Below are 26,693 nucleotides of genomic sequence, written 5' to 3'. Positions count from 1 at the left end.
AGGGGCTAATGGGCTAAATGCTCTTTAGGAGCAAGACTGTAAAAAAAAAAACATGTAGGTGACTAGGTTTGTCCTTGTGTACATATATACTACTCCAGTAGTATACATACTTCTTACTGTACATGTTGAAAGTTTCACTGCTTGCAGTCTTATTCTGAGCATGTATGAAGTCATTGTAAATGCTTACAAAAAGGGTGATTGCTATGTGGATGTGTTAGTTTATCTAGACCTAACAGTAATACCAGTGATAAACTTACGCGGCAGTCTGATATTTAGCTGTGTGTATTACTACCCAATGAGGAAATGTCCTCTTGGTAAAGAAAGATTAGTCAGATTTTTAGGCTGTTTATTTCAGAAGGTCTGATGGTTTTGATGGATTACAAGTAACAGGCAATGTTGAAATAGTTTGCACTTAAGAAGATATGATAAGTTTAAAAAGAAAACTTTCCTACAGCAGTGGGGAGAGAAGGAAAAGCAACTCTTCATTTCAATAGTTAGTGCTTTCTGCTGCCTGGGTAAGACAATGCAATTTGTTTTGTGGCAGGGTTTTGTTTGTGTTTTGGTTTGTTTTTATTGGTTTTGGTTTGTTGGGGGCTTTTTTATTTTTTGGGTTTTTTTTTTTAAATATGCTTCCTCACATGTCCTTAAATCATGATATTTTAGGTTTCCAGGGTTTGGCATCCACTCATGCAGTGACCATAAATGTCAATTACAATGTGCCAGAGGCTTTGAATATGGTAAATCAGCATTTAAATTATGGCACCTATATTTTTACTCTCCGAAATGAGAGCCCATTTTATGCGCAGTGTGCTGCTTCTGCTGCAGTATGGATTTTTATTAGCATAATAAATTGCAGACACTTAAGAATATCCAGTTAGTGCAACTGTGCTTTTTTTCTATTTTCTTTACTGGGTGGAGGGCATCTAATGATGCTTAAATAAGTCATTCTTCCTTTATGAAAGGACTGGTTTATTCTGAAACCCTGAGTCTCTTAGAAATCCTAAACTTTCTTCAGGTAAGAAACCCAGGATTAAAACACAAGATCTTAAATTCTGCAGCCCGCTGAAATAATTTAGTTGCTTAAATATAACCAAGTTGAGTAAAACATACAGCTTTTTTTTTTTTTTTTTTTTTTTATACTATGTATGCAAGAAAATGAGCCTTCTATATCTACATAGTACAAATAAACTTTTTTTCCCCTCCCCAGTGTTTCATCCATTAACTTATGAAGGAGGAGTGGATTTAAACAGGTAATTATAAAGAATCTGAACGGTTTTGTTAAAGCAGTTAGCTGAATTTCTCTGGTGGCTGTAAAAGTGCTCTATATGTGAATGGCATAGCTCTTTCGTTTTATACTCCCAGTTATGCAGAGAACCAGCATCGGGTTCTCAGTTTTATTATGTGCTGAAAGATTGTTACTTGAACATTTCTTCAGTCTGGCTTTTGTGAAACTGCTTTATATTTTTAGTTGATGAGCATGTTGTCATCGTACATTAGCAAAATTATGAAGCTGTCTTGTGACTGTTCTTCACATCTGTGGTATATCAGTTTTGTAAGAACTGTGATGGCCTATACTGCTATAGTAACTGCACATGCAGGCCCATGCTTTCAGGGGAGGGGAGGAAGAAAGAGTACTTGCCTATTTGGCTTAACTAAGTATCTTGTTTTTTTGGAAAGTATTATGGACCCCAACGAAAAAGTAGCTCTGCTGACACAAATCTTGGAGTTTGGACAGACGCCCAAACAGTTGTTTACAATTCCTCATCCTCGAAGGATAATGCCAAAGTTGAAAAGCTTGTCTCGAACATCTAGTCACAATGTTTCCATAACTGAATCTCCAGGTAAATGTCTACAGATAAACTGATGGTGTAATGGATTTGTAATTTTGACAAGCTCTGTATCTTTCTCCAACAGGATCTTGTTAGACAACTCTTGGCCATTTTCCCAGTAAGCCAACTCAAAATAAATCCATGAACTGGCAAGACCAGTTTAAAATTTGAAAATACAAGCATTGTCCTGCATTTTGCCTTGTGTTCCAGTGATCTCTTCTGGAACTGTTCAACCTCTGCTTTTGAAGCCATGGGAGGGCTGTCATCCCTGGCTTTTCATGACATTTCAAAATCAAGCTGATATGACAGCAGCTTCAATGACTGTATCTGCAAGCATTTTAAATGATGTAAAGATTTGTTCAGTTTTTGAACAGGGATGCCTTTGGAGTAATTGATTGGCTTGGTCTAAATAAACCCTAAGAACTTAAATTAAGCATCTGAATTTTGTTCCTTTTCTGTGACTTAAAAACTGTAAAGAATTGAATTAATTGAACAACTTTCTAGCTAGACTGAAACCAGGACACTATTCAAGAAAAGCACATGGAATGCTGTCACAGTCTTCTGTTCAGTGCAGAACTTACACCGTTTCCCTGAAACTAAGATGCTTTGGTCCCTATCATAAGTATAGTGGTTGAACTATAAATAGGGTTGAATCATCAACCCAAGTATCATATAGAAAGGTTTTTCTCAGTTGATAGTCTTGAATTCATTTACCATTTGATTGCTTTCAGTTTTAAACAGGTAAGTGAAGATGAGTGCTACTTAGTGTGGCAACCTGTAGAATGCACATGGCAAGAGTGGCTTTGAAAGTTGTGTGTTGTGATAATAATGTTCATATGTGTTAAACAGATATGGTGGTATGCTGCCTAAGTCATTAATTCACAGTTCAACAGTTCCTGTTACGTTTGGCTTTTTTATAATGAGTGACGTCTAATTGCCTTAGTTTTGTTGCATTTTTTTATCCCTGCAGTGCAGCAAAATGAGGTTATGACAGTCCTAATAGAATGCAATAGAATACTAAATAGCACCTGCTGTATTGTATCAGTAGATGGGTTTCCTGATACTTTTCCATTTTAAAAGCTCTTGACATCGCAATAGAACAGCAAAACATCATCTGCAGAAAAGCTTATGGGGTTTTTTGGTTTGGTGGGAATCTGTTTGGTGTGGAGGTTTTGTTTGTTTGGGGTTTTTTCCATTTTGGAAATGTGTTCTCTCCAGTCTCTAGTTTAAAAGCCCTGTTCTGGGGAGAAAAACCATATATTTGACTGTGTAAGCCTATGCATTCAGGAAGAGATTTGGAAAAAAGTTGGTGAACTTGTCACTCTCTGCTTTAGCTAAAAATTCTTATTCCTGGAGCTCTCTGTGATTTCTGTGCTTCCTATTTATGTCTGCAGCTTCAGCTACCTAGTTATTTGAAATCAATCTTTATTTTTCTGTTTGTAATGGAGCTTTATTGTGGCATTTTATTGCAGTTTCTCCAAACGAAGAATCATTTGAAGATTTGACAGAAGAAAGTAGAACACTTGCTTGGAACAATATTGCCAAACTAAAATTAGATGAGCAATATAAAATTCACAAAGAGTAGGTACTATTCTTTTCACAGTCAAAATTGTTCCATTTAATTTGGGGATGGGGTGAAGTATCTTCATGTCAATCTGAATGATGGGTTAGGGCTTAAGGTAAATACATTTCTCTGTGAGACAGCTCATTGGTTTGATTACACAAGATGATTCTGAGTATATGTTCTCAATGTACGGGTTCTCAATCCAGAAAAGGTATTTGTCAGCTTGATGATTTGTTGTTGTTGTACCTTACACAGATCTAGAGCTAAGTTCCATATCATTTTTAGTAGCTGAAGCAGATATTGATTACCCTTCTCTAAAACTGTGGTAGCAGCAGCCAGATAAATTTCATAGAATCACAGAATGGTTTGGGTTGGAAAGGACTTTAAGATCATCTAGTTCCAACCCCCCTTCCTCCATTTATTTATTTATAACCCCAGGAGGACCTAACTTCTTCATTCCAGTTGATTTTTAAGGATAAATAACTTGAATTCAAGTACTGTACACCTTGAGCTGCTGCTGTGTGAGCAGTTTGCAAAGTCTCCAGCTGTAGGTTTTCAGTTAATCCAGGAACCAAACTACTGTTGTGATGGATTCCTTGGGAGCCATGAGTCAGCAGAGGCACTTCAGGTGAACTTTGGCAATACCTAACAATGAACAACAGCAGCTATATTTTAAAGAAGATTTTCCTTTGGCCTCATCCCTTGTCCTGGTGGCTGAACTAGTAGGAGGATTTCTTACTACTTTGAGTGCAACTACTTTCTTGGTGTCTGTAAACAATACCGAAAAGAAACACTGTGTTGTCCAGAAAACAAAGTAATATTTGTAGTGAGAAAAGGCTGCTGGTACCAGATGGTTAGGGTTAGGGAAATCCAAATCCTGAAAACAGACTGAGTTTCAGTTTCCAATTCTTTGTTTGTTTGGTGGGGTTTTTTGTTTGTTTGTTTTGTGGATTTATTGGGTTTTGTTTTGTTTTAAGACTGCAGAGAAGATTTAGAAGCAGGTCTGCATAACGGAATTTTGGCTGTGCAGAATGCTCTGTGCTTCCTAACAACTAACTCCCTGACATAAGCTATATGTCTAAATTTCTAGACTACAGTGATTTTGCCAATGTCAAATTTGAGGAGAAGACATGCAAGTTCTGATTCCTGACACTTGAGGTATTCGGTATCTGCTTGTAGGCAGGTTCCTGACACTTTCTGTAGCTAATCCCAAATTGGAAAGACTCAGTGTGAAACTATTCATCCTCTCATCAGGCATGTCCTTTTTGATGAGGATGAAGTTCTTGCAGAACAGTATGGGGAACTTGTACTGATGTTTCACTTCTTTATATCAAGGTATATTTTGGTCTCTAGTTATATAAAACACTACTGTAGTGCTTTTACTGTCCTTGAATGTCTTAGCCCTTGCAGAGATCAAATAACAAATTTAAACTGTAGTCAATTTACAGTTAAGTTTCGAAACCTATGAAATCACCTATAAGCTTACTTGTATTAAACAGGGCAATTACCGGAGTAGCAGTCACTTGCAATGGGTCTTCTGTTTTCACTACATCCCAGGGTAAGTATTATTGCAAAGGTATTTATTAGACCCTGCAGTGTAAATGCAGGTTAATATTTTGTGAACAAAACATACAGTGATGAAAAGAGCAGCCCTAATCTTCTGTCAAATGCATGATCTTTGTTTTCATTTCATGGTCAATTCCTTCTTACTGTTTGAGGGTATTCATATGCGAAGGCTAGTTCTGTTTGGCTTTTGGATTGTCACTTTGAAAGTCTCCTATTATAAAAACTAAGTTGAAGGTATATTTCCCATAATAGTTCACGTACATAAACTTGTTAAGTTTTAGATCACTTTGACTCACAGATCTCAATGTTATCTATATTTAGTCTTGGGAAGGTGGTAATTTCTCCTTTTAGATATAGGAGTTCTCTTTGAGTTTGATGGGATGGGGGAGTCTGTCTGTAACTGGTGCAGAACAGGATAGTTCCGGGCTCAAGTCGCAAGCTTTATAGTGAGTTTCTTTAAGACTATGAGAAACCTATGCATGCTTTTCATAGTAAGATATTTGAATATTCAAACAGGACCAAAATTACTATCTTCTATAATATAAACCAGTCTTTTTATCTTCTATTTTGTCCATTATCCCCAGATTCAACTTTGAAGATGTTTTCCAAGGAATCAAAAACAATCCAGAGAAGTGTGTCCTTTTCAAACATGGTAAGCTGCTGGCAAAATATAAACAAGATCATTGGGACTCTTCTGAAAGCTACTCAGAGAAATGGCTCTTAGTATACATCAATGGCTCTTTTCTTCCCCTGCCTACTCAATTGTATTGTGTGTGAATAATTTAGCAGAGTGAATTGAGACTCTGTCAGGCCTCCAGGGAGACAGAGTGCATTCTTCAAACATGGGAGCATTAGATGGTTGCACTTCTCTGCTAGCTCTGTTTTGAGTTGCACTGCTATCCAGGAAAGCACTTGCAGTAGACAAAGAGTGTGGCATGAGCAGAGGAGTCCTTCTGAACAACCTTGAACTGCCACTGGGACCAGAATCACAAAGCTTAAATTTCACCCATGTGCTCACATCCAGCATTGCCTTGCTGCTCCCAAGTGTTTGAAGGCTGTGAGTCAGCCAGCAGAGGAAGATCAACCACACAGAATGGAATCTCTGCTAGGTGAACTTGAGCCATCTTTTCTCAATAAGCAGCGGTCTCAGCAACCTCTGAACAACCTTTTTTTCCCCTGCTTCTAAAACAGAACTTGGAAAGAGACTCTCTACTTGATTTTCTGTGCTTGAGCACTGTGGCCAGACTTGGGTCATAGAGATATACTCCCAACTGTCATGTTCACAGTCCTTTATTGAGGCAAGATACTAAAATATATCAGCCTTCTCTGTACTCTTATCTCTAGGGGGGAACAAAAAACGCATATGGGTTGCACAGATAGAGCATGCTATAGCTTCTAACAGGTCCCCAAGCAAAGTGCAGGATGAAGACCATGTGCTGCCATGGCACACACACACTAACTGGTGAATCTAGATACAGCAATTCCTAATGCCAAAGCAAACTTAGGATATGTTTCTTCTTGGCACTGTAAAAAGGGAGCTCTTGAATATTAAGCCAAAAGTTAGTTTTTCATGAGGAGGCCTTGTATACCTTTTCTTTCTTTAGTCTCTCTAGTCTTAGTGCTGATCTTTTGGAGCAATGCTAGAAGCAGTAGTGTTTTTAGAGTCCAGCAGCTTACTGTTTTTTAAAACAGATCTAAAACACGACCAGTAATGATACTAAGAGAAGCACTGGTCCGATTTTACTAGTTTTTTTTTACCCTTGCTGCTTCCATTGATGGTAATGTACCTGAGCATCTGTCTGTAAGGAATGTTTCTTGTTGAGAAATGCAGGAACAAGTTACTCTTGTTGTTTGAAAGAGCTCAGCTGGTAAGTAGCTGTCATGGAGAACAAACATCAAAGGAAACCTTCATTTTTAGTTTCTATTAGGTGTTTGCATCTAGGACTGATAGTAGCTTTCAAGACGAATAGCTGACCCATTTTCTCCCGAGTGAGGAATTACATACTATGTCCTTGAGAGACCAGCATTTTGAAAAAGAAGCTCCATCAGTTCTGTATGATTTTCTGAACTTCAGTTCTACCTGTACATTTACCAGGGGTTAAATATTCTTGCTGTTCAGTGTCCAACCTATAAAGTTGGGGTTTTTTGTGTTCATGTAACACCTGTATGTAGTGTGTATAGAAGATTAAAATGCTTCTTGTTCTCCAGAAGCACTGGCCAAGAGCTTGAACACTACTTTCTTTTCTTTTTCTTACAGGCTTTGTCATCTTGTCTAATCTTACCAGGAGATACCACTGTAATAAGTTCTTCATGGGACAATCATATGTGTGTATTTACTACTTACTGACTTTATTGAATTACATTGGGTTCCTTGGTTGTTATGGTTTTACATAATGATACCAAAATTCATTGTTAAAATGCAGTTTCTATATTTCTACTTGGTTTTCAGTAGATTTCTGTTAGAAACTGTAGAAGCCAAGTTAGTTTAGTCTATTCGGAAAAAAACCCCAAAGCTAAGTTTCTGGAGACGTAATGCTTTTATAACCTTCTCCTGCTAGATACTTTTATTCAGTTGCATTTGGAAGACAGCAAGACATCTTAATGGGACATGATGATGCAGTCAGTAAGATCTGTTGGCGTGATGGGCGTTTATATTCTGCATCTTGGGATTCCACTGTGAAGGTTTGTACATGAGTTTGTTGTACTTCAATAACTATTTATCCCCAGTGCTTTGTAATACTCAGCCAGCCAGATGCTTTGGAGTGGATGTACCTGTTGTGCTAGAATAATATCTTGGTGTCTAGAATATCTTCTTCGTTTAGCTTTATCTCAGCTGTTTCAAAGATGAAGTGTTACTTTAAATTTCATTCCTTCTAACTTACTCTAAATGTGGGGGCTTTGGAGGCAAACTGTATTTGTTAGAGAAACTGGAATGTTCTGTGACCTTGAGTGGTGATTTTATTTGCAGAGTGGAATAGGCTTCATAAATGTTTCAGTTTTGTAGGTTATGTTCATCAGCTAAGTAGATCAGGAACTTGCTAATCTGAAGAGCATGCCTACAGTTAGATGGAAAGGTAATTTGAAAATTAGAGGCAGGGAAGGATGTATATGGCTTTTTGGTAAGTATACATTCCGTGCAGTCATGTACCTGTACTTGGGTAGGCTTCTGTAAGCTATCTGGAATCAGCATAGTCCTGTTTAGTATGTGGCTCTGCTTAGGGTAAGTGAGTTCAGGTGCCATTTGTTGTCACTGAATTCTGCCACGTAGGCAAGGTCCAGAGTTCACACAAGCAGCCCTCCTTGTAATGTGAGAATTCAGCACTGAAAAAACTCACCCAGGGTTATACTAATGCTTCCTTGAGCAAACTTAAATATCTGTGTTGTAGGTGTGGCATTGTGCTCCTGGAGAGACCTTGAGCAGTAAAAAACACCACTTTGAACTGCTGGCAGAGTTAGAACACGAAGTTAGTGTAAGTATGTGGATAGATACGGTATCTCAGAATATGACAATTAATTGCTCATTAAAATCCAATTAAGATCTAGTACTAAAGCACAAGGACTGGGTTAGGGGGCTGAGGGAATGTGGTGGTGGTGGAAGTGTGTGTGTGTGTGTGTGTGTGTGTGTAAGGGAGGGGTTTTGTTTGGTTTTTGTAGGTGTTCTGTCTGATGTGTCCTGCACCAGTCCCCCCTGCTTCCCTGGTTAAGGTCTATTCCAGGGGACTTTTTAATTTGTCTTGCTTAGATAGTAAACACAAAGGTCCAGGGGAGGAAAGGGAGGACTGGGGACTTTCTGTTTGCTTGTTTGTTTCCAGAAACAGACTCATATTTTTCAAGTATTTGCATTGTTACAGCTGCTTCTTAATGTAGCTTTGCCAAAGGCAAGCAAATGAAAAAGAATTCCTCAGAGTTCTTTACCATGCTCTAAATATATACAGTGGATTTCACTGTAACTATATTAAACACATTGTGTGCAGTGAATCATAAATGTGTAACTGCTGACTTTTTATTTATGGTCTCTAATGTCATTCCAGTGGTATATTTAGAAATACTGTCTTCTGAACTTTCTTAATATTTAGTTTTTTAACAGGCACAACATAGGCAAATACTAAACCAGTTCGGATAACATTTAAGAACTGTACCCAAGAGAACTGGAAACAACTGACAGCTCAGATATGTTTTAAAAGTAAAGAAGAATTTTACCCTCACGGGCAAATTCTTGTATTTGGATGGGGAGAGGGCATGGGAACTAAAAGCCATCCAAAATTGCAGTTTCCATTTCTGATTCTGCAAAGAAAAAGCATTTTAAAATAACATCAAAGGGACCCATCTTCTACTTTTTATGGGCAGGATTTTCAGTAATTACGGATGTTCCAGAATTAAATGTAAAAGCTTTTTGTAAATAAAATATCATCTTACAGATAATGGGCTTGCTCTGTGTGTGTGTGTTTAAAACCGGTCTCAAGATGGCTCACGTGAAAGAATAGGAAAATCATGGGATGTTTCACTTCCTAGGTAAATACAATCAACCTTAATGCTGCAAATACTATGCTAGTGTCTGGAACCAAAGAAGGCACCATTAGTGTTTGGGATGTTACTACAGCGACAGTGTTGCACCAGTTGCCGTGTCATTCTGGAACCGTGTTTGATGCTGCTTTTAGTCCTGGTATGTTGGATTTCAGTTTTTAATATGCCCCATTGGGAATTTCAAAGGGAATTTTGTTCCCGATGTCAGGTAATATACCCTTGTTGTTGGAATTGCTACTTTAAGGGGGATGGTGAGATGTTTTGGATTGCTACTTATCTCTGTTACAAAGAATTTATTAATTATAAACAAGGCCATGCTAGATTGTAAACCAGTGGTCTCAACTCCTAAACCAACATTGTTTATCACTGCTTGTTTAGAGACTTCATTTTCAATAAATTATCTATAAATACATAGGTCAGGCAATGTCTCATCCAACATGCACTATCGCAGACTGTTTTGGTAACTAGGACTGAATGTCTAAACAAGCTTTTTCTTGTTGTTGTTTTGTTTGCTTTTGTACAGACAGCAGACATCTACTCAGCACAGGAGAGGACTGCTGTTTTAAAGTAATAGATGTACAAACTGGAATGCTTATATCTTCTGTAACCACTGATGAGCCACAGAGGTAATTCTGAGAACATGCAGATTGTGAAGCTGCATGGCCAGCTCTGGAGATGTTTGATGGTGATAGCAGAATGGAAAGGGCAGTAATACTGGCAACTTTGTTGTATTGAATTGCTTTTTAAAGTGCAAAGGCTGACATTCTAGCATGTTGTGTGCATTATGATCAAGCTTCCAAGCTAGGACCAAACCAATCAAGTATCTACGTAAATAACTCATGTTTTTTCTTAACAACAACTTTAACATCCATAGATGATGACAGCTGTAGCTAACCAGCTTTTTCAAATTCCTAACAAGGAGACAGTTCTCCTGCTTGAATCATCTGTTAATAATCTTTATTTTATTTGGGGTTTTTTTTAATATTTTTTTTTGCCATGCTTCCTTTTTGTTTCAATAATCTAAGAAAAAATTGGGTATAATGAGAAGAGTGATCCCTTTTTTTCACAAACCAGAAACCATGAAGTTCTTTATGGTTTATCAGGTAAGCAGATGGAATCCATAACTCAGTTACTGAAGTAAAAATACAGCAGCCATACATGGGGTACACTTGTTGGTTTCCTTTGTGTGTCCATACATAAATATATATGTATTTTCTCTGGTTATTTCCCTGAAAGTCCTCTTTGCACTTCAAGTGAATGTTTCAGGAGCATGAAATGACACAAGTGAAAGTGGTGGTTCGTGAGAGCCCTTGGGTACCATGAACATGTACAGCTGACTGGGTCCCCTTCTGATACAGGAATAAGTTTCATCCTTCTACCAGGGAAAGGTCTGGTTTGGTCTAGGGTACTCAGAGAAGCAAGTTTGTGTCATGACCCTTTCCGGAAAGATTGTGTTAGTTTCCTTCAGTTTGGTACGTCATTTTCAATTCTTTTTGGCTTAGTCAGTTTGGAAATGTTTGGCTCACATTATACACAAGCTTGAAGTGAATTGATTCCCAACTTGCTTGCAGGTGCTTCAGATGGGATGGAAATACCATCTTATCAGGAAGTCAGTCTGGTGAACTACTTATTTGGGACCTTCTTGGAGGAAAAGTTACTGAAAGACTCAAAGGACATACAGGTATGCCTGAATTATTCCTATTCTCAAATTGCATGGAAGATTCCTATCTTTCAGCTCTGTTAGTATTGAAAAGTTTGAGTCATCCGCACAGCCAGTGAGCTGTTCTTGATGCTAGTGTTATCTGGAACACCAGAACTAAAAGTAGGTCCCCATAAACCTCCTAGAAACCTGTTAACAATGGAGGAACATGGCTATTTACAAGACTGACCAAAGGTAAATGATTTGGGATTTTTCCGATTCATACAACATCACAAAAATTACTAGTTTTCTGTCTAATAGCCCTTGGTGTAGACTGCACTGTATGCTTTGTCAAAGTCCATCAGCCTGTGAGTCTAAAGCTGTTTTGGGTGGGAAGTTACAGGCTTCTTAAATGTATGTGTATAGTCTTCAGTACATTAATAACCAGGATGTGCAAATGAGAGAAACTATGTGAGTTTTATTCAGTTTGATTTTTTTTAAGGCTGCCTTGATGAATAGTTACTTCAAATTTCCCTATTATAAGCTTGTACTCTAGAACTTGACCTGTATAGTGATCATACTGTAGCTAGGGGAATTATTAGATTAGATTAGATGTGGGTTTCTAGGCATGTTCTAGAAAATGCAAAAACACTTCTAATATGAGAAAGCCAAATGTTAAGAGTGAAAAAAATCTCACTTTCTAGGAAAACCTCTTCCCCTTGTCCTCATCAATCTTTTTGCCAAAGTGCCATCTTCATTCTGTACTGCAACTGACATTGTCTCTCTAGTACCCAAAGCCAGCTGAGGCAATGCAGCATGCGATCATTACTGTGAACAGGAGCAGCAACCTAGAAGCTAATTAACATTCTTCATAGCATTATGTAGTGTCAGTGTAAGACAAACTAATGATCAGATGACCCTAAAGTCTTTCAAAAAGATCCATTCCATCATCTTGAGTATCAATCACCTCTTTGCATTTGGATTTACTTGTTTGGTTGGTTTTTATTCCCCAGGTGCCGTAATGTCCATGTGGATGAATGAACAGTGCAACAGCGTTATTACAGGAGGGGAAGACAAACAAATCATATTCTGGAAACTGCAATACTAAGTGCCTTTCCCTCCAGATATTTAAATGAACTCTTATTTTAAACCAAACCTTTTAAAGGAACTTAACTGTGTGCAATGATGGCTGCTGAAGTTCAACCAGATAGGAAGTTGTGTTCAAGTACAACTTTCTGTTACGGTGACTTCACTGAGAGCTCTTAACTTCTGTAGTGTATGCATTTGTTTTTCATGGACTTACCATACTGAAAATGCTTGTCTAAAATGATATCCAAGATGAAATTAAAGACCTATTTTTCTGTAATTAAAGAGCTCGTCATTTGCAGTCATTGTTTGATTTACATAGAATACATCATAGCTGGCTGTTTGAACTGGTTTCAAAGAAACAGCATTTGCATTAAGAAGTCTTTAAGGATACTTGCAGCTTAGTGCCATGTCTCATGACACAGCATATGTACCTCCTGTGTAGTCAAACTTTCTTCCTAGTGAAGATGTGCATGATGATAAATACTGCTTTGAACATACTACTTTGAGCAGCTGTTGCTTTGAGCAGTGGAGGGTCTAATCTCCTGTCTAGTCTTCAAATGTGTCTGTTTGCAAAGGCATAGGTAAGAGTAAGGATATATTTCACACTGCTTTTTCCTCTTGTATTAGCCTGAAAGGAAGCCAAGCGTAAAACTGATCCCCTAACAGATAACAATTACACATACATGTAACATGTAAATCTTCCCTAAAAACGGGCACAAAGCTAGTCTTAAGCTGAATTACTACTGCCTTTCATCACTTCTATTACTATCCTTCTCTTAATAATCTTCAGCATCTTCATGTTTTATTTGGTATTCTCAGCTTCTTTCAACTCAACTCAAATAATGTTTGAGATGGAATTTAAAGACAGTGTTTAAATAGAGCTGTAGCTCATGGGTTTATCCACTCTGTTTTAACTTAGTGCCAAAGCAGTGTTGGATTGGGCTTACCTTCTCTGCAATAGTTCAGGACATGACTTCCTGCAAGGAGCTGTTCTGAAGTTAAAGACTTGAAATACTCTTTAAAGGGCTCATTACAGCACCAAACATGTGCAGCTGACATTGCCCCAAGATCAGTATTTATTTCTCTGGTAGTATTCTCTGCTGGTGGTATTATGATGTGCCCAAGACAAGCATTCTTTTAAGCTACATTCAGTCAGTCCTTTGTCTGTAGATATCCTGCCTTGGGTCTAACACCTAACATCTGTGTTTCTTTAGCATTGTAGAACAATTGTTTCCCAGTTAGGGGATGTTTTTTTCATTCCTTCAATCTTTAATTATGCTGGAGTTTATTTTTAATAACAGAATGCCACAATGTTAAAGCAGACTGGTATTTCAGCTGCGTTACTCCCTCAGCTTAGCAAATAACTGAATTTTTATGTAATTGATGAGTGTGGTGAAGGCACATGTGGCAAAAGATTCACCCATATCATGCATGCCTGCTGTTACCAGTCTTAAACATGCAGCAGAATGTTTGGTGTCTGCCCTGTTTCTTTACCTTTCACTGTATTTATTTCCCAAGTATGGCTGTGTGTAGGCAAAGAAGAGAAAATCATGTTCTACACTTGCCTGCAAACGTCTTGGGTGATTTTGGGCACAGCTGTGCTCCTTTGTCATGAGGGTGCCTCCTATTGACTCAAATCAGAGGAAAATGAGCCTGACTTGAACTACCTCAGACAGAAAAATACCCTTAACTTTCTTTTGGTTAAATATGGATAGCAGACCCTGCTTAGCTCTGAAGTGCATCTGTGGTTTGCTTTTTACTGTAAAGCATACTCATACAACAGAGCCCTCAAACAGCTGCTTCATTGCCTAAAGTAACCTTAGCTTTGTAAGGTGGGGGGAAATACCAAGTTAACCTCATTACTGGTCACATTATCAGTATGCATTAGTACTACACAGGTTTGGGCTCCAGGGATTTCATAGCAAAGCAAACTAGCTACAGGCCACAGGCCCTGTGCCCATGAGGCTGAACCACACCAACACTACATGAAGTCACCAATTACTGCCAGTAAGCACTTGCCACAGTGGTTCCAGAGACATATGATTTAGTAACCAAACCACCCAATTAAAATGGCTCCCAGGATGAATCCAATCACCACTGCAGCCTGAGGTAGTGTAATGGGTTTCTCTCTCTTACAGTACTGCCACAAAGAGCATGCTGCAGCTCAGATGTGCAACTGAAGTTCCCAGCCTTACCCCCAGTGCTACTTTTCCTGCAAACTGGAAAAGGTAGAGCTAGCTACATATGCTAGTAAGGGGCATGTGAGACTATTTATCACTAATTGCCAAGCTATGAATTGTTTGCTTTGCATTTTGGTGCAAGTTAATGATTAAGATGAACACCAGTCCCAAGCCAATTCCAGATCCAGGTTAGTTTTAGAAGAACAGATTAACTGATCCCCCACACCCACCTTTTACAATAAGTAATACCTATACTAAGCTGAAGTTACTTGCTTTGACTTTGGGCTACTACCCTGAGGAAGACTGAAATTCAGTAACCCTACGAAAGAGAGAAAATTAGAAGAAATCACTCGATAGAACTGGTCTTGAAGTTGAGACCACTTCAGAGTCCCAGCTGAACATGCCTTGAGTTAGTGCAGCAGGTTGACCCCAACCAGCAACTGAGCCCTCCCTGAGTTTCTCACTCACCCCACAGCAGGATTGGTAACAGAATCAGAAGGGCCAAAGCTGGGAGATGTTGCAACCTGCAACAAAGATAGTTTACTGAGTGAAGGGGGAGGGGGAAAGAAAATGTGATGCACAGACAATCACTCACCACCTCCCACCAGCAGACTGATGCCAGCCAGTCTCCAGGCAACGACTACTTTGGAAAGACTCCCCGCATGTTATTGCTGAGCACGATGATTCCATGATGTCACAGTGTGGAACTTTGCCTTGGTCAGTTTGGGTCAACAGTCCCAGCTGTGTTCCCCCTCAGGCTCTTGGCCACCCCATCCTACTCACTGGGGCAGAGGAGAGAGCGAGCAGCAGAGAAGGCCTTGACACCATTCAAGCACTGCTCAGCAATAGGAGAAACATGGGTGCGTTATCAACACTTAGTCACAGCACCATACCAGCTGCTATAACAAAAGTCGACTCCATCCCAACCAGACCCAGTATACCCAGCAAGCTGCAAACAGTTTAAAATGAAATATGCAGCCATACGATTTGTACACGTTGTATTCCATGTATTAAGCTGAAAGTATGAAGGATGGTAAGCACCTTGTCTAAACTATCCTAGATCTACCCTTTAAAACATTTCAACATTGTAGGCAGTAAGATCATTTAGAAAGCAATTTTAAACTACATCCTATCTTGTCTTTGTTGTTGGTTGAAACTGATCTCAACAAAAAAGCCTGTCTTAGCTCATCTGAAGCACACACACAGAGTACCTAAAGTTTCAGTCATTTATTTGGTTATTTCTGAATCCTTAAGAACATGGTTAAGGCGAGAGATAAGCACATTAGTTACAATTTGTATTACAAGTAATAAAGAGAGTATCTGTACACTACTTTTATGTAATACACTTACTGAATGATGCCTTTAGCTATATTCAGCTTAGCTGGCATTCTTGTGTAAACAGTATTTACTAGAACAGAAAGATTAACTAGTACTAGCCATACTTCTAAAATGCTATTTCAAATCTACTCTTGCAAACAGAAAGCAGTAAAAATACTCATTTGTCTTAGACATACAAAGCACAGCAGTGTCCTAGATAACAAGTAACTTTGCAAGTGACATCTGGTTCCTTTAGTCATAATGGCTTATAATAGTAGTAAACTAAATAAGAGACCTACGAAAAGAAGTCGTAACAATTGGAATTTCACATTTGTCAAGCATATAAGGCTACAAGTTTTACAGTTTGTGAATAAAAAAAGATATGTTGAACTGTAACATTCCCAGCCATTATAGATGCAAGTGCTTGATGCAGCATATCTTCTCTTAGCCTCCAGAAAGGCTCATGTGCAGAAGGAAGAAATCACTGAGTATAATAGCCCAAGTTTAGTGGAATCATCATTATGCATATGTACACACAAACATACATGATGTGCAGTTTAGACTTCAGGAACAGAGTGATCCATCAGGCTTTTCATAATGCTAGTTGCCATCCTAAAGAAAAGGGAAAGGCATTCAGTTTTAAGAGACAACTGTGGAAGACCACTAAAGCTTCTGATCACTATCTTAAATTGTATTAAAGGCTGGGAATGATGAAGTTGGCCTTTTACTCCACTATTTCTGACAAGTACGTTGCTAACAAAAGCTGCAACAAGCTGCACTCACAGAAGAGAAGGTCACAGAGGAGAAGCCCAAGAAACAAAGTGTTTTCATTACTAACAAGGCACACACCAGCATCTTTCAGGATGTGTGCAAGGCAGGGTAGTTATCACAAACATGAGGGAAAGAAGGCAGAAGCAAAGGTGGCTGTTAGATCAAACCCCATTTTTTAGGAAGAGCATACCAAGAGGGCAGGGGGAAATTGAGACAAAAAAACCCACAACCCTCAATTATGCATGAAGCATTATTAATTTCTAGCAACTTCAGAAACATTTCTGCAGGAGAGATTTAGCTGTAGAAAGCCACTGCTGCCAATGGATTAGAAAAAAAATTATCATATCCTCCCAAGAATAATGCTTACTTCCCCCGAATTTGTTGCACTATTTTAGTCTCATGGTAACCAACACTTGTGTTATCCATGTCCTGCAAAGTTCTTGGAAATTCAAGTTTAATCAAGTTACCTTTAGAAAAGGGTTTTCAAGAGAAGGAAAGGCAAAGGAGCACCACTAACATAAGAATAGTTTGAAAACAGAACCAAAACACCAGTTTGACTAAAACATCAGATTAAGCAGATTTGCAGGACTCCCCACACCCCTCTCCAGCCTTCATGGTAAGTTTGTAGTTAGGTCTTATCACAAGTACATTTTATTTAACCTACAAAAAACAGTCACTATCAACTTGATTACACCACCACCACGGCTGTGTTGTTTATTACCTACCTCTTTATTATATACTCATAAATACTGGAAGGCATGACAGTAATGGTCACTACATTTCCAGCTGTTGCCAAGATGTCTGCAATCTGGGGGTCCTGTTATTAAACAAGAAGTCATATGAGCAACATTACTCAAGCTCACCAACAAAGCAGTTCAAATGCTTTTTCTACACAGATTTTATTCAGCTTAAGAGACCTACGATTCCTTGGTTGGAGTATTTAACCTTCAGGGCAAGTCACTGAACTTGCAATACTACTTCTGGGTGTTTGGTTTTCAGTATCTTGCATGAACTGACTGGAGAAGGGATTTAGACATTATACATAGAATTCCTACTAGAGTTTGGCACCGGCTGGCAGGAAGAAGCGTAGTGTTTTTTGCCAGCAAAGTTAGACTAAAGATAAAAACTGAGTGTTGGACAGAAAGAGGCAGAGGAACGGAATGACTTGCTCTGCCTACAGCTACAAAACTGCAGAGAAACCACAAAACATACGTGTCTCTCCAACCAAGTGAAGTTACCTCTCATGACTTACTTTCTTATTTTATGACCACTGAATAACTTATTACAATCTTCTCCAAGCACAATTACTGTATGCACACAAAAGGCTCACAGCTATCCACACCCACAGCATACTATTTATTTTACCTTCAATCCAATTACATTCTGGCCATTAATTTCACAGATGTTGTGCTCTGTAAGCAGTCCGTTTCTCGCAGCAGAACTGTCCTTCACTATTGAGGTTATTTTTCCATTCTTGAATATGAATCCAACATGCCCTGTGCTGTCCTTATGCATAGTAATAATCCGTTCAAAAGGCCTACAAGACATTGAAAATGCAAAACCGTGTGTTCAGTCTCCTAAACAACAGAAAGAACCACACACACTATTCCAGCATCTTAGACTTACTAAAAGATCTACGAGACTCATACATCACCTTACACTGAAAAGTAGTTGGGTTTAACTTCATTTTGTTAATTCCGTTGTATTAATATATACTTGTTTGTAAGCCTTACATGTTTTCCTTGTTTTACAAGGGAAATCCACTATCTGGATTAATAATAATAATAAAAAAATCCCATACGACATCCATCCACCCACAACAACCAAACTCAAATGTCCATTAAAAGTTAAGTTTTCTCTAGAAACACTACAAGGTAGATAAAATAGCCCAGGCAGTTTTAACTGCTTAAGTATGCCACAGGATTCTGGAGTGCGAGGCTTCCCCAACAACATTTCTACTGCTCTACAGACAATAAACTTTTAAATTGTGTCTTAAAAAGCTAGTAAATCACTACTTCATACAGTTTAAATTCTGTATTGATTCATCAAGCATACTTTTTAATGAAACCAGCATTAATTCATATATAAGCAAGAATTCAGAAGACTATCACAGTAAAAAATACAGATGTATTCACTGATACAGCAAATATTTTGGCACCATCTTTTATTGCTGTTTCAATTAGTATAAGAAAAAGTCAAAAAAGCAGGGAACTCCTGAATTCAGAATTTAAATCCAATTTGTGCTATCGCTCCTTAGTTTACCTTGAAATATGTTATGCCCCATCCTGCACAGTCATGCAAGTGTGCACGGGAAGTTTACAAGCTGACAACTACTTGGACAGTTCCCACAAAAGGGAACATTTCTGAGGATCTGTACTATTGAAGTACATGGACAAACAGATTTTGTTATGCCAGCAGTCCTGCTCAAGCAAGGGGAGACCCAAACCCCACAGAGTTACTCTGAGGACAGCTGACAATAATCCACGCCTGCAGCTGGCTTTACCTGTCCCGAACGACCATTGAAATCCTTTCTCCAGCAGCCTGTTTCAGAACTTTATGTGCTTTATCAGAACTCCATCCGGCACAGTTTTCACTATTGATCTGCAGAACTTGGTCCCCAAACCGCAGACCAGCGAGGGATGCTGGAGAGTTTGCCTGAACTAGCTGGACAAATACACCCTATAAAAGGAGAAAATAAATGAATAAATAAATGAAGCACAGAAGTTCTTCCTTAAAGCTGAAGACCAGTGGCAGCACACACAGCCCTTTAAGGTTTTCCATTCTCTGTGTAATACCAACCAACCAGACAGAAGCACTCAGTAATTACCTCTCTTTAAAAGGTGCTTTTGAAATTTCAGTCTGTTTCTAAGTGGTTTTAAGAGACTGACAGATAATTAATGCTAGAATGAAGTTCAGAAATGGGCAAATCTGTTCTGTCTAGACATTAAAGACACAAGTATAACATTAAAGCCTTACTTGAAGGGGTAAATACTATTTTGTTTTAAGAAGAAATCTGAATTTAAGAAGAATCTGTTTTAAGAAGAAATCTGGACCAAGACAGACAATTTGGTCAATTTGAGTATCTCCTTATGCATTTAACTACTAATTCTTTTACAGACTTCAGAGTCTATATATAGCTGGAGAAACAGACCAGCAATGTTAGGAACTCTATGACAGATTTTCCTTCTTTCACAACCACGTTAGTTTTCAACTTTTTATCAATTATGATTCCTTAGCACCTCACGTAAGAAAACAAGACACTAAAGTTATTTCTAGTCAAAGTACGCCTAAAAACCAAGTGAAGTACAGCAAGGAAAACTGCAGACAGTACTGGGGAAAGAGAACGAGGGGGAAGAACAGAGTTATGTCTTCCATGCTGAAAATCAAACAGTGCTGAAATGGAGAAGCTCCAGAGAAGGTTTAAGGATCATCTTGCTGCTATGTTCACGTCAATGGAACAATCCTACTCTGGAATTACTCCTTAGAGCAAAATGCTGCAAGAATTGATAAAAGAGGAACTACTTCCAGGCCATGGGCAGTTCTCTGCATGCTGCTGAACTTTAAGCACTGCACAGTGTTTCCACAAAGCTAGAGACAAGAAGCCTTGAACTGCTAACAAGTATCACAGCTGCTCTGAAGGACAATATCATGCTCTGAAGTGGAAAAAAAAAAAATTACAAGTAGAAGACAATTTTGTGACCATACACTAACTTCACTACTAATTTAATCCTGCAGTAAGATCTTTATAAGCAAAAAGCAAGCTTCTGTACTTACATTGTCAACTGACTTCAGGCGAAGTCCAATTTTGCCATCTTGATCTTTACATAAAATGACTTCACGGATGCCTTGCTTAATTTCTGCTCTGCGAATTCCAATATCATTTCCAGTCACTGGAGCTACCATGTAATTAGTAGAAGGTCGTGTTACCAGTTGCTGATTAAAACAAAATAGCCAGACAACTTAGTTTCAACTTTTTAAATAGTTATACATCAAATTATATGAAGTGATATTAAGAAAAAGCAAAAATAAAACCAACACATGAAGTTAGTCACACCACCAGCTCTTTGCCTCTCTCCCCCCAACACTGGAAATACTTAGTTTAAGACCAGATTAAAATAGGCACTATTACTTAGAACGATTCATTTATCAGTCATGTATGCTGCTTAAGACAAATAGTCTGGTCTCCAGAACACTAAATATACATATATAGTCTTTATACTTTTGCTTTCTAAAACACGCTTGACTGGTACCTACACCCTGCGGCTGAGCAGCTGCTGCTGCTCCTGGTAAGTTTCTCTGCACCTCTTCCTCATTGAGGCTCAGGCCCATATACTGAGAAAGTTCTGGATACAATCTAGGGTACAAGCCTATAGGATCAAAACAGAACAAAACAAACGTCAGTACAATTGTTGGTTTAACAGAACGAGCAGTTACTACTTTCACAGGTACAATTACAATAGCACAAGACTTGAAATAACATACTTAATTTGAAAATGAAGATGGCAGACCCACTTGAATTAGGACTGTTATTCTAACCCAGTTGAGAAAAGTAACACGGCTTAAAATAGCCAGCAGGAAATTTCTCTACACCAGAGAGGAGTGGGGTGCAGGGAACAGGAGGAAAGGATGTTAAACCAACAGACTTGTCAGACCTTGAGTGGAACCACTCTGGAAATAAGCTTGATATTGCTCTTAACATTCCACAGGCAATTAACTAGTGCCATTTAGCAGGAGGCAGTTAGGAGAAATCTTAAGAGCCTACCTTCTGTTCTCACAGAATCGCTGGGGACAGAAAAGGGTGCTTGGGAAGCTAGGGTGTACAAGGGACAGCCCCAGAAGCAAGCAGGCTCCCCAGTTCACAAAGCTTCGGTTTCTAGTGTTCATTTAGGGGTACGTGTATAAAACCAGCTATTTTAAGAATCCACATTTGACCAGAAATGGAAAGTAACTTTTCTGGGAAGGAACAAATGTCATTGCAAGGTGAATTCCAGTACAAATGAGACTTTTTTCACTCCTTCATATTTTCAGTGATCATGTTTGCATGCTGCTTCATGAGAGCTGGCTGATCTTATTTCCAGATTGATCTATCAGCTTGTAGTTTAAACAATATTAATAAGATTTTAATGACTATTTCTTCTATTTTTGCTTACATTTTCAAGCCCCTAGAATTATACACAACTAAAGCTGCACAAGACCTCTACAGCTACTTGATCTCTTTTGTTCCTCAAAGACCACAACACAGGATGCATCTTTGCTTGCTGTATTACATTCTCATTCAGAACAGTGACCTCCGAATAGAACAGATCCAAAAGCTCTTGATGTTGTATATTCTCCTGCCTCTTCCAGAACAGAGGGATTCCTAGCAGGTTTGGCACATCCTGTAGATGGAGTAGGCCTCCCTTTTTTGGGATATATTGAGCAATTAATCACTCTTCAGCCACATGCAGCTCCTGAGCAATCCATGCAAAGCTGATGTCAAAATTATAGCATTTGGGCAGCATGCACAGAAACTGCAGGAGAATTAAAATTCTGGACAGGAAGAACACTGCCAAGAAGGAAACTGAAGCTGAACCACCTTAGTTCCTCACCCTGTCTAATAATATAGCTACATTCTAAACCTCCAGAAGGTTGCTGAAGTGAACTCAGACTTGGTGAGGTCAGGCCAGCTAATTACCTATTCCCGAAAGGATCTACGACAGGCAGCTCTCTGGCAAGCTACACAAACTCCTGCCTTAAAGTCACCAGCATCCAGAGGGCAATGGGAAACAAAGTTACAAGCTTTAATATCCAATTCACCCCTATTCCTGACAGTTGCTATAGCCCTGCTGCTGGTCATGCTAGTTAGAGGCTTTAGGCTTTTTAGACCAAGTGTAACTTACTAACGCAGAGCTCTGACCTCAGACATACCTGTCCACCTTTGTGAAAGTACATGGGAGAAAAGGAGGAGAAAGGGGTACAAGTCATTCACCTTTAGGTCTGATCACTTTCCCACCAGACATTCGATCCAAAAAATCTGCTGGAAGCTTAATTTTAACAGCATGACAAGTTCCAGCTTCCTTAGCCCTTCACTGCTGAAGGAGATTTGTGTTTGTCCGGTCCTAATTAAGACTGTATGAAGAGGAAAGGCAGATGCATGCTGCCTTCCAAAGCTTACAGATATACATGTGATAAGTAACAAAAACTAAGTGTTTGAGGCAAGAGTTAAAACCAGCTCAAACGGTACCAACAGCAAATCTTGTTATACCAGGTTCACTTGGAAAAGGTTTCAAAAAGTTGAGAAAAGAGCTAATGTTGGTCAAAACTTCCTTTTATAAGCAAACACTGTTCTTGACTCCTGCAGCACCTTTCCAGGGTGGATATTGGCATTTCCAAAAGGCATGGTCTCACCCTTTGTAAACAGGACTATGTATTTGTAGGTATTTCTGACTGTTCCGTTAACTTTAGGGTTTCATAACAACTATCCACAACATTAGGATACTATAGAGAACATGAGCTTACCTGCATCATGAGGAATAGGAGCAGAAGCTTCAGACAAGATTGCTGGATTAGCTGGATTTGAAGAAAAGGCAGTCTGAGCCTAAAAGCAAGGAAACTCACATTATCTCACACAGGAAAAAAACCAATCTACGGTATTTTTATTAGGTAGGCAGGAGACTAATTATTTCCTTTTTTCTCATACATGCTAGTTACTATTCATCTTGAAGTCCTGAAGTAAATCTTTCTTTGAAATAAATAACTTCAATACAATACGCTGTAGTAGCATAAAACCACTTTGGTAAAGCTGAGATATCTTCCTCAGAGGCAAGGCTACTAGACAATACAGAAAAGCTTTACTGTCAATCTGTTCCATTCTTGTTATCAAGCAAGTTAAAGAGCCTTAAAAGACACATTAAGCTTGGCTGACAAAGTTTAAGGTATGACCTTTGGCAGCGTTTTGCAATTATTTTTTTTAGCTGGACAGCAGTAGCTTTACCTTTTTACCATTTACAAACATCGTTCATGCCTTCTGCCATAGTCCCTTACAGGTTGCAAGTTCCACACAATCCAATGCTACTACTTTAATAACTTCTCAAAGAAATGGACCTTCTAAGATGATTTTCTTCTACAGAAGTTGCCACTACAGTAAATACACTAAGCTTGATTTCTATATTGCTTACTGACTCATAAATAGAAGAGACCATACAACGCAAGCCAGTTTCCTTCTTTCTCAATACCTCAGCTACTACTTTTTTGGCCTTGTGTAATCATGACCAGTGAAAAACACTGCCCATTAAGTGTGATGGAAATAGCTACCCCAATAGCTTTCCTGAGGTTGAATGTCAAAAATGGGAGGGAAATTACTAAATACACAGTGAAACATTATGCTGAACAGGACGCATAAATCATCTAACAACATGACAATCAAATTACTTAATGTTTTTGAGGAAATCATGCTTAAAAATAGAAGACTTCATAGTCCTTCACTCTCCAGGAAGTTGTTTTTAGAAAAAAGTTTCAGAGCAAGAATGACTCATTATTTAGGAATATCAAATGTATTTAGAAGAACAGCCTCCAACTGAAATGCTGGACAAAAAGAACAAGCTAGAATATTTAACGTATCAAGTCTGTCTGTTTCAACCAGCAGTCATTTTAATCTCACTCACTTTTTGTGGATATAGACTGTGTCTTTCAGTACTCTGCCCCCTTTTCTCCTAGAGTGCTCTGAAATGTATTAGAAAAAGGCATTTTTGTAATGCACTTTTGGGGAGAGGCAAATAATTTAGCTTTTGCTACCTGCCGTGGCCAACAGGTCAAGGGAGCTGATTCTCCTCCTCTGTTCTCATGAGACCCCACCTCCAGTATTGTTCAGGTCTGGGGCACCCAACACAAGAGGGAGTGAGTCCAGAGGAGGGCACAAAGACTATCAGAGGGCTGAAGCACCTCTCCTGTGAGCACAGGCTGAGAGAGTCGGGATTGTTCAGCCTGGAAAAGACTCTGGGGAGAGCTGCTTAGAGCAGTTTCCAATACCTAGAAAGGGCTTATAAGATGGGGACAAACTTTTTAGAAGGGTCTATTGTGATAGGACAAGGGGTAATACAGGCTTTAAACTACAAGAGAGTAGATTCAAATGGGATACATGGAAGGAAATTTTTGGGTGGTGAAACACTGGAACAGGGTTGTCTGGAGAGGTGTCTCTGGAAACATTCAAGACCAGGCTGGATGTGTTCTGGGCAGCCCGATCTAGTTGCTGATGTCCCTGCTGGTTGCAGGAAGGTTGGACTAGATGACCTTTAAAGGTTCCTTCCAGCCCAAATTATTGTATAACAACAGGAAAAGTATCCGTGAAAATGTAATGGCTTAATTATTACATTTACCACAACTTTAAACTGCAATCTATAAACTCTAGCAGTTGGTCATTAAAAGGCTGAAGGAGCACATTCATGGCTCCAGGGTACTTTCCCCCCCCCCCTCCACTTAAGCATTACCTGACTGTAGATAAAGGACTTCGGTAAGATAAGAATGGGGTGGGCAGATTCAACAAGGAGAAACCCCAACACAGCACCCACAACTTCAAAAGCCCCACCTCACACAGACACAGGTGAGAGTGAGGCAATCCACTCTGGGACAGCACAGGAGAGTTAGTAAGCTTTTCTGTGCAGCTTGCTTCCCAGTGAGAATGACAAGGACAGAAGTAGCAGCCATCTTAAAATGCAGTAGAACTCCCTACTGTTGTTTAAACTGGGAGGGAATCCAGTTTAAGTTTAGGAAAGAAAAATGGAAGTTAGGTACAATGCTGAAGAAAGCAAGGAAACTCCACAAAATACATTCACGTAGAATTTCTTATGAAGCTTTTATTCATTAAGACGTTTTTCATTATTCTGTTTCACAGATATTTCCATCCTCATCCTAATAAAGCCACCAATATCCTTATTCTTAAAGTCTTCTATACATACACAATAATCTTGGAAGTATAGTGAGAACTGGTCACTACCATGCAATAGGCAGAGGACAAGTCTGATTCCAGATAATGTCAAGAGAGCCACTGCTCTTTTTTTGTGCTAAACTGACCATGAAGACTTTCTACCACAGGTTTGGGCACCAAGAGTGAGACACAGAAGATTTATTAATTCTGTCAACACCTATTCATCACATCAGAGCTGAAGTACAAAATGAGACTGTCTATGTCCATTTACTTAAGTATTTATACTTTAAAAAAAAAGCAAAACACCCAAACATATCAACACATTAAAAGCAAATGACTATAAATGAATATACAAAACAAAATAAATATGCCAAACAGTAGTGAAATAAGCATTAATCATATTATATCAAGCTACAAAGTAAACAGTTTATCTTTTCCCTTTTAGAGTGTGATGGTAAAACAAACTCTCACCTACAATAAGTCTCCCCTTCCCTGGATTAAATATCAGTTATATTACTGTCATCAAAACTCATCTTAGTAAAGCCCATCATACCTGAATAACTTTGTCCACCTTCAGATCTTCCAGGGAAGGATAGAGAGACATTTTGATGCAGTCTCACTGGGTAGTGGGAAGTTGAAACAAAACAGGGGGAAGCAAACAAACAACAGGGTTAGTCCTCAGAGATATTTACCAAGCATCACAACTTGAAAAAGAAAGCAGACATAGCGCTGAACAAGTGATCTGTGACCTGCAAGTCTTAGCACTACAGATAAATTCCATTAAGACTACCCATTTAATCTATTACCAATAACAGTCTGCTTAGCAAGCTTTATTTACTATACTTAGTGTTGTCATAAGTCTCATTCATGAGAAAGCTTATACAGAGAAAACCATTTCACATGATGTGTTGCAAAGACAGACTTTAGGAAGCCATGATGCAGTGACAATGAGGGTTAAGAGGAAAAATCTGATCACCCTCCTCCTACTTCTCCCAACTGGGACACTATTTTTATACAACTGCAGAAGCTTTCACTGTTATCCAAAGTACCTAAACGGTTTCATCAGTTCTAAATCTCCAGCACACTGGTTTCAGCTGGGATAAATTTCCTTACTAGTAGCTGGTACAGTGCTGTGTTTTGAATTCAGTATGAGAATAATGCTGATCTCACACTGATGTTTTTAATTGTTCCTAAGTAGTGTTTACATTAAGTAAAGGAGTTTCAGCATCTCATGCCCTGCCAGCGAGAAGGCTGGATGGGCATGAGAAGCTGGGAGGAAGCACAGCTGACCTGAACTGGCCAAAGGGATATT

At 38.9% G+C, this 26,693-nt stretch overlaps 2 protein-coding genes across 4 annotated transcripts in view; one reads left to right on the top strand and one right to left on the bottom strand.

Moving 5' to 3' along the window:
• NSMAF (neutral sphingomyelinase (N-SMase) activation associated factor) overlaps positions 1-12,500 on the top strand; it is a gene marked incomplete at its 5' end in the record, with an annotated part of 22,290 nt that extends 9,790 nt beyond the window's left edge. The window contains 12 exons of the mRNA XM_010020682.1: positions 1,208-1,250; positions 1,678-1,841; positions 3,302-3,410; positions 4,893-4,951; positions 5,544-5,611; positions 7,217-7,284; positions 7,518-7,641; positions 8,346-8,429; positions 9,472-9,622; positions 10,007-10,109; positions 11,055-11,164; positions 12,136-12,500. Coding sequence (XP_010018984.1) covers positions 1,208-1,250; positions 1,678-1,841; positions 3,302-3,410; positions 4,893-4,951; positions 5,544-5,611; positions 7,217-7,284; positions 7,518-7,641; positions 8,346-8,429; positions 9,472-9,622; positions 10,007-10,109; positions 11,055-11,164; positions 12,136-12,230 — 1,178 coding nt within the window. The remainder of the gene's footprint in view (positions 1-1,207; positions 1,251-1,677; positions 1,842-3,301; positions 3,411-4,892; positions 4,952-5,543; positions 5,612-7,216; positions 7,285-7,517; positions 7,642-8,345; positions 8,430-9,471; positions 9,623-10,006; positions 10,110-11,054; positions 11,165-12,135) is intronic.
• A 3,103-nt stretch (positions 12,501-15,603) lies between these two features.
• Positions 15,604-26,011, bottom strand: SDCBP (syndecan binding protein (syntenin)). Of its 3 annotated transcripts, none has more exons than XM_010020679.1 (8): positions 25,935-26,011; positions 22,978-23,056; positions 20,734-20,846; positions 20,254-20,412; positions 18,983-19,158; positions 17,845-18,016; positions 17,205-17,296; positions 15,604-16,320 (listed from the first exon to the last, which is right to left on the bottom strand). In XM_010020679.1, the coding sequence occupies exons 1-8, from the start codon at positions 25,983-25,985 to the stop codon at positions 16,266-16,268; spliced, it is 897 nt and encodes a 298-aa protein (XP_010018981.1). In that variant the 5' UTR covers positions 25,986-26,011; the 3' UTR covers positions 15,604-16,265. The 3 variants fall into 3 exon arrangements, with proteins under 3 accessions (XP_010018981.1, XP_010018983.1, XP_010018982.1); XM_010020681.1 differs by having other exon boundaries at positions 20,752-20,846; positions 25,935-25,985; XM_010020680.1 differs by having other exon boundaries at positions 25,953-25,985.
• Positions 26,012-26,693: the final 682 nt, after the last annotated feature.

The sequence above is a fragment of the Nestor notabilis genome, unplaced genomic scaffold (genome assembly GCF_000696875.1).
Source record: "Nestor notabilis isolate BGI_N333 unplaced genomic scaffold, ASM69687v1 scaffold28978, whole genome shotgun sequence".
In the NCBI taxonomy this organism is placed as follows: Eukaryota; Metazoa; Chordata; class Aves; order Psittaciformes; family Psittacidae; genus Nestor; species Nestor notabilis.
The sequence above is the reverse complement of the archived record's forward strand: the minus strand, read 5'-3'. Positions and strand labels throughout refer to the sequence as shown.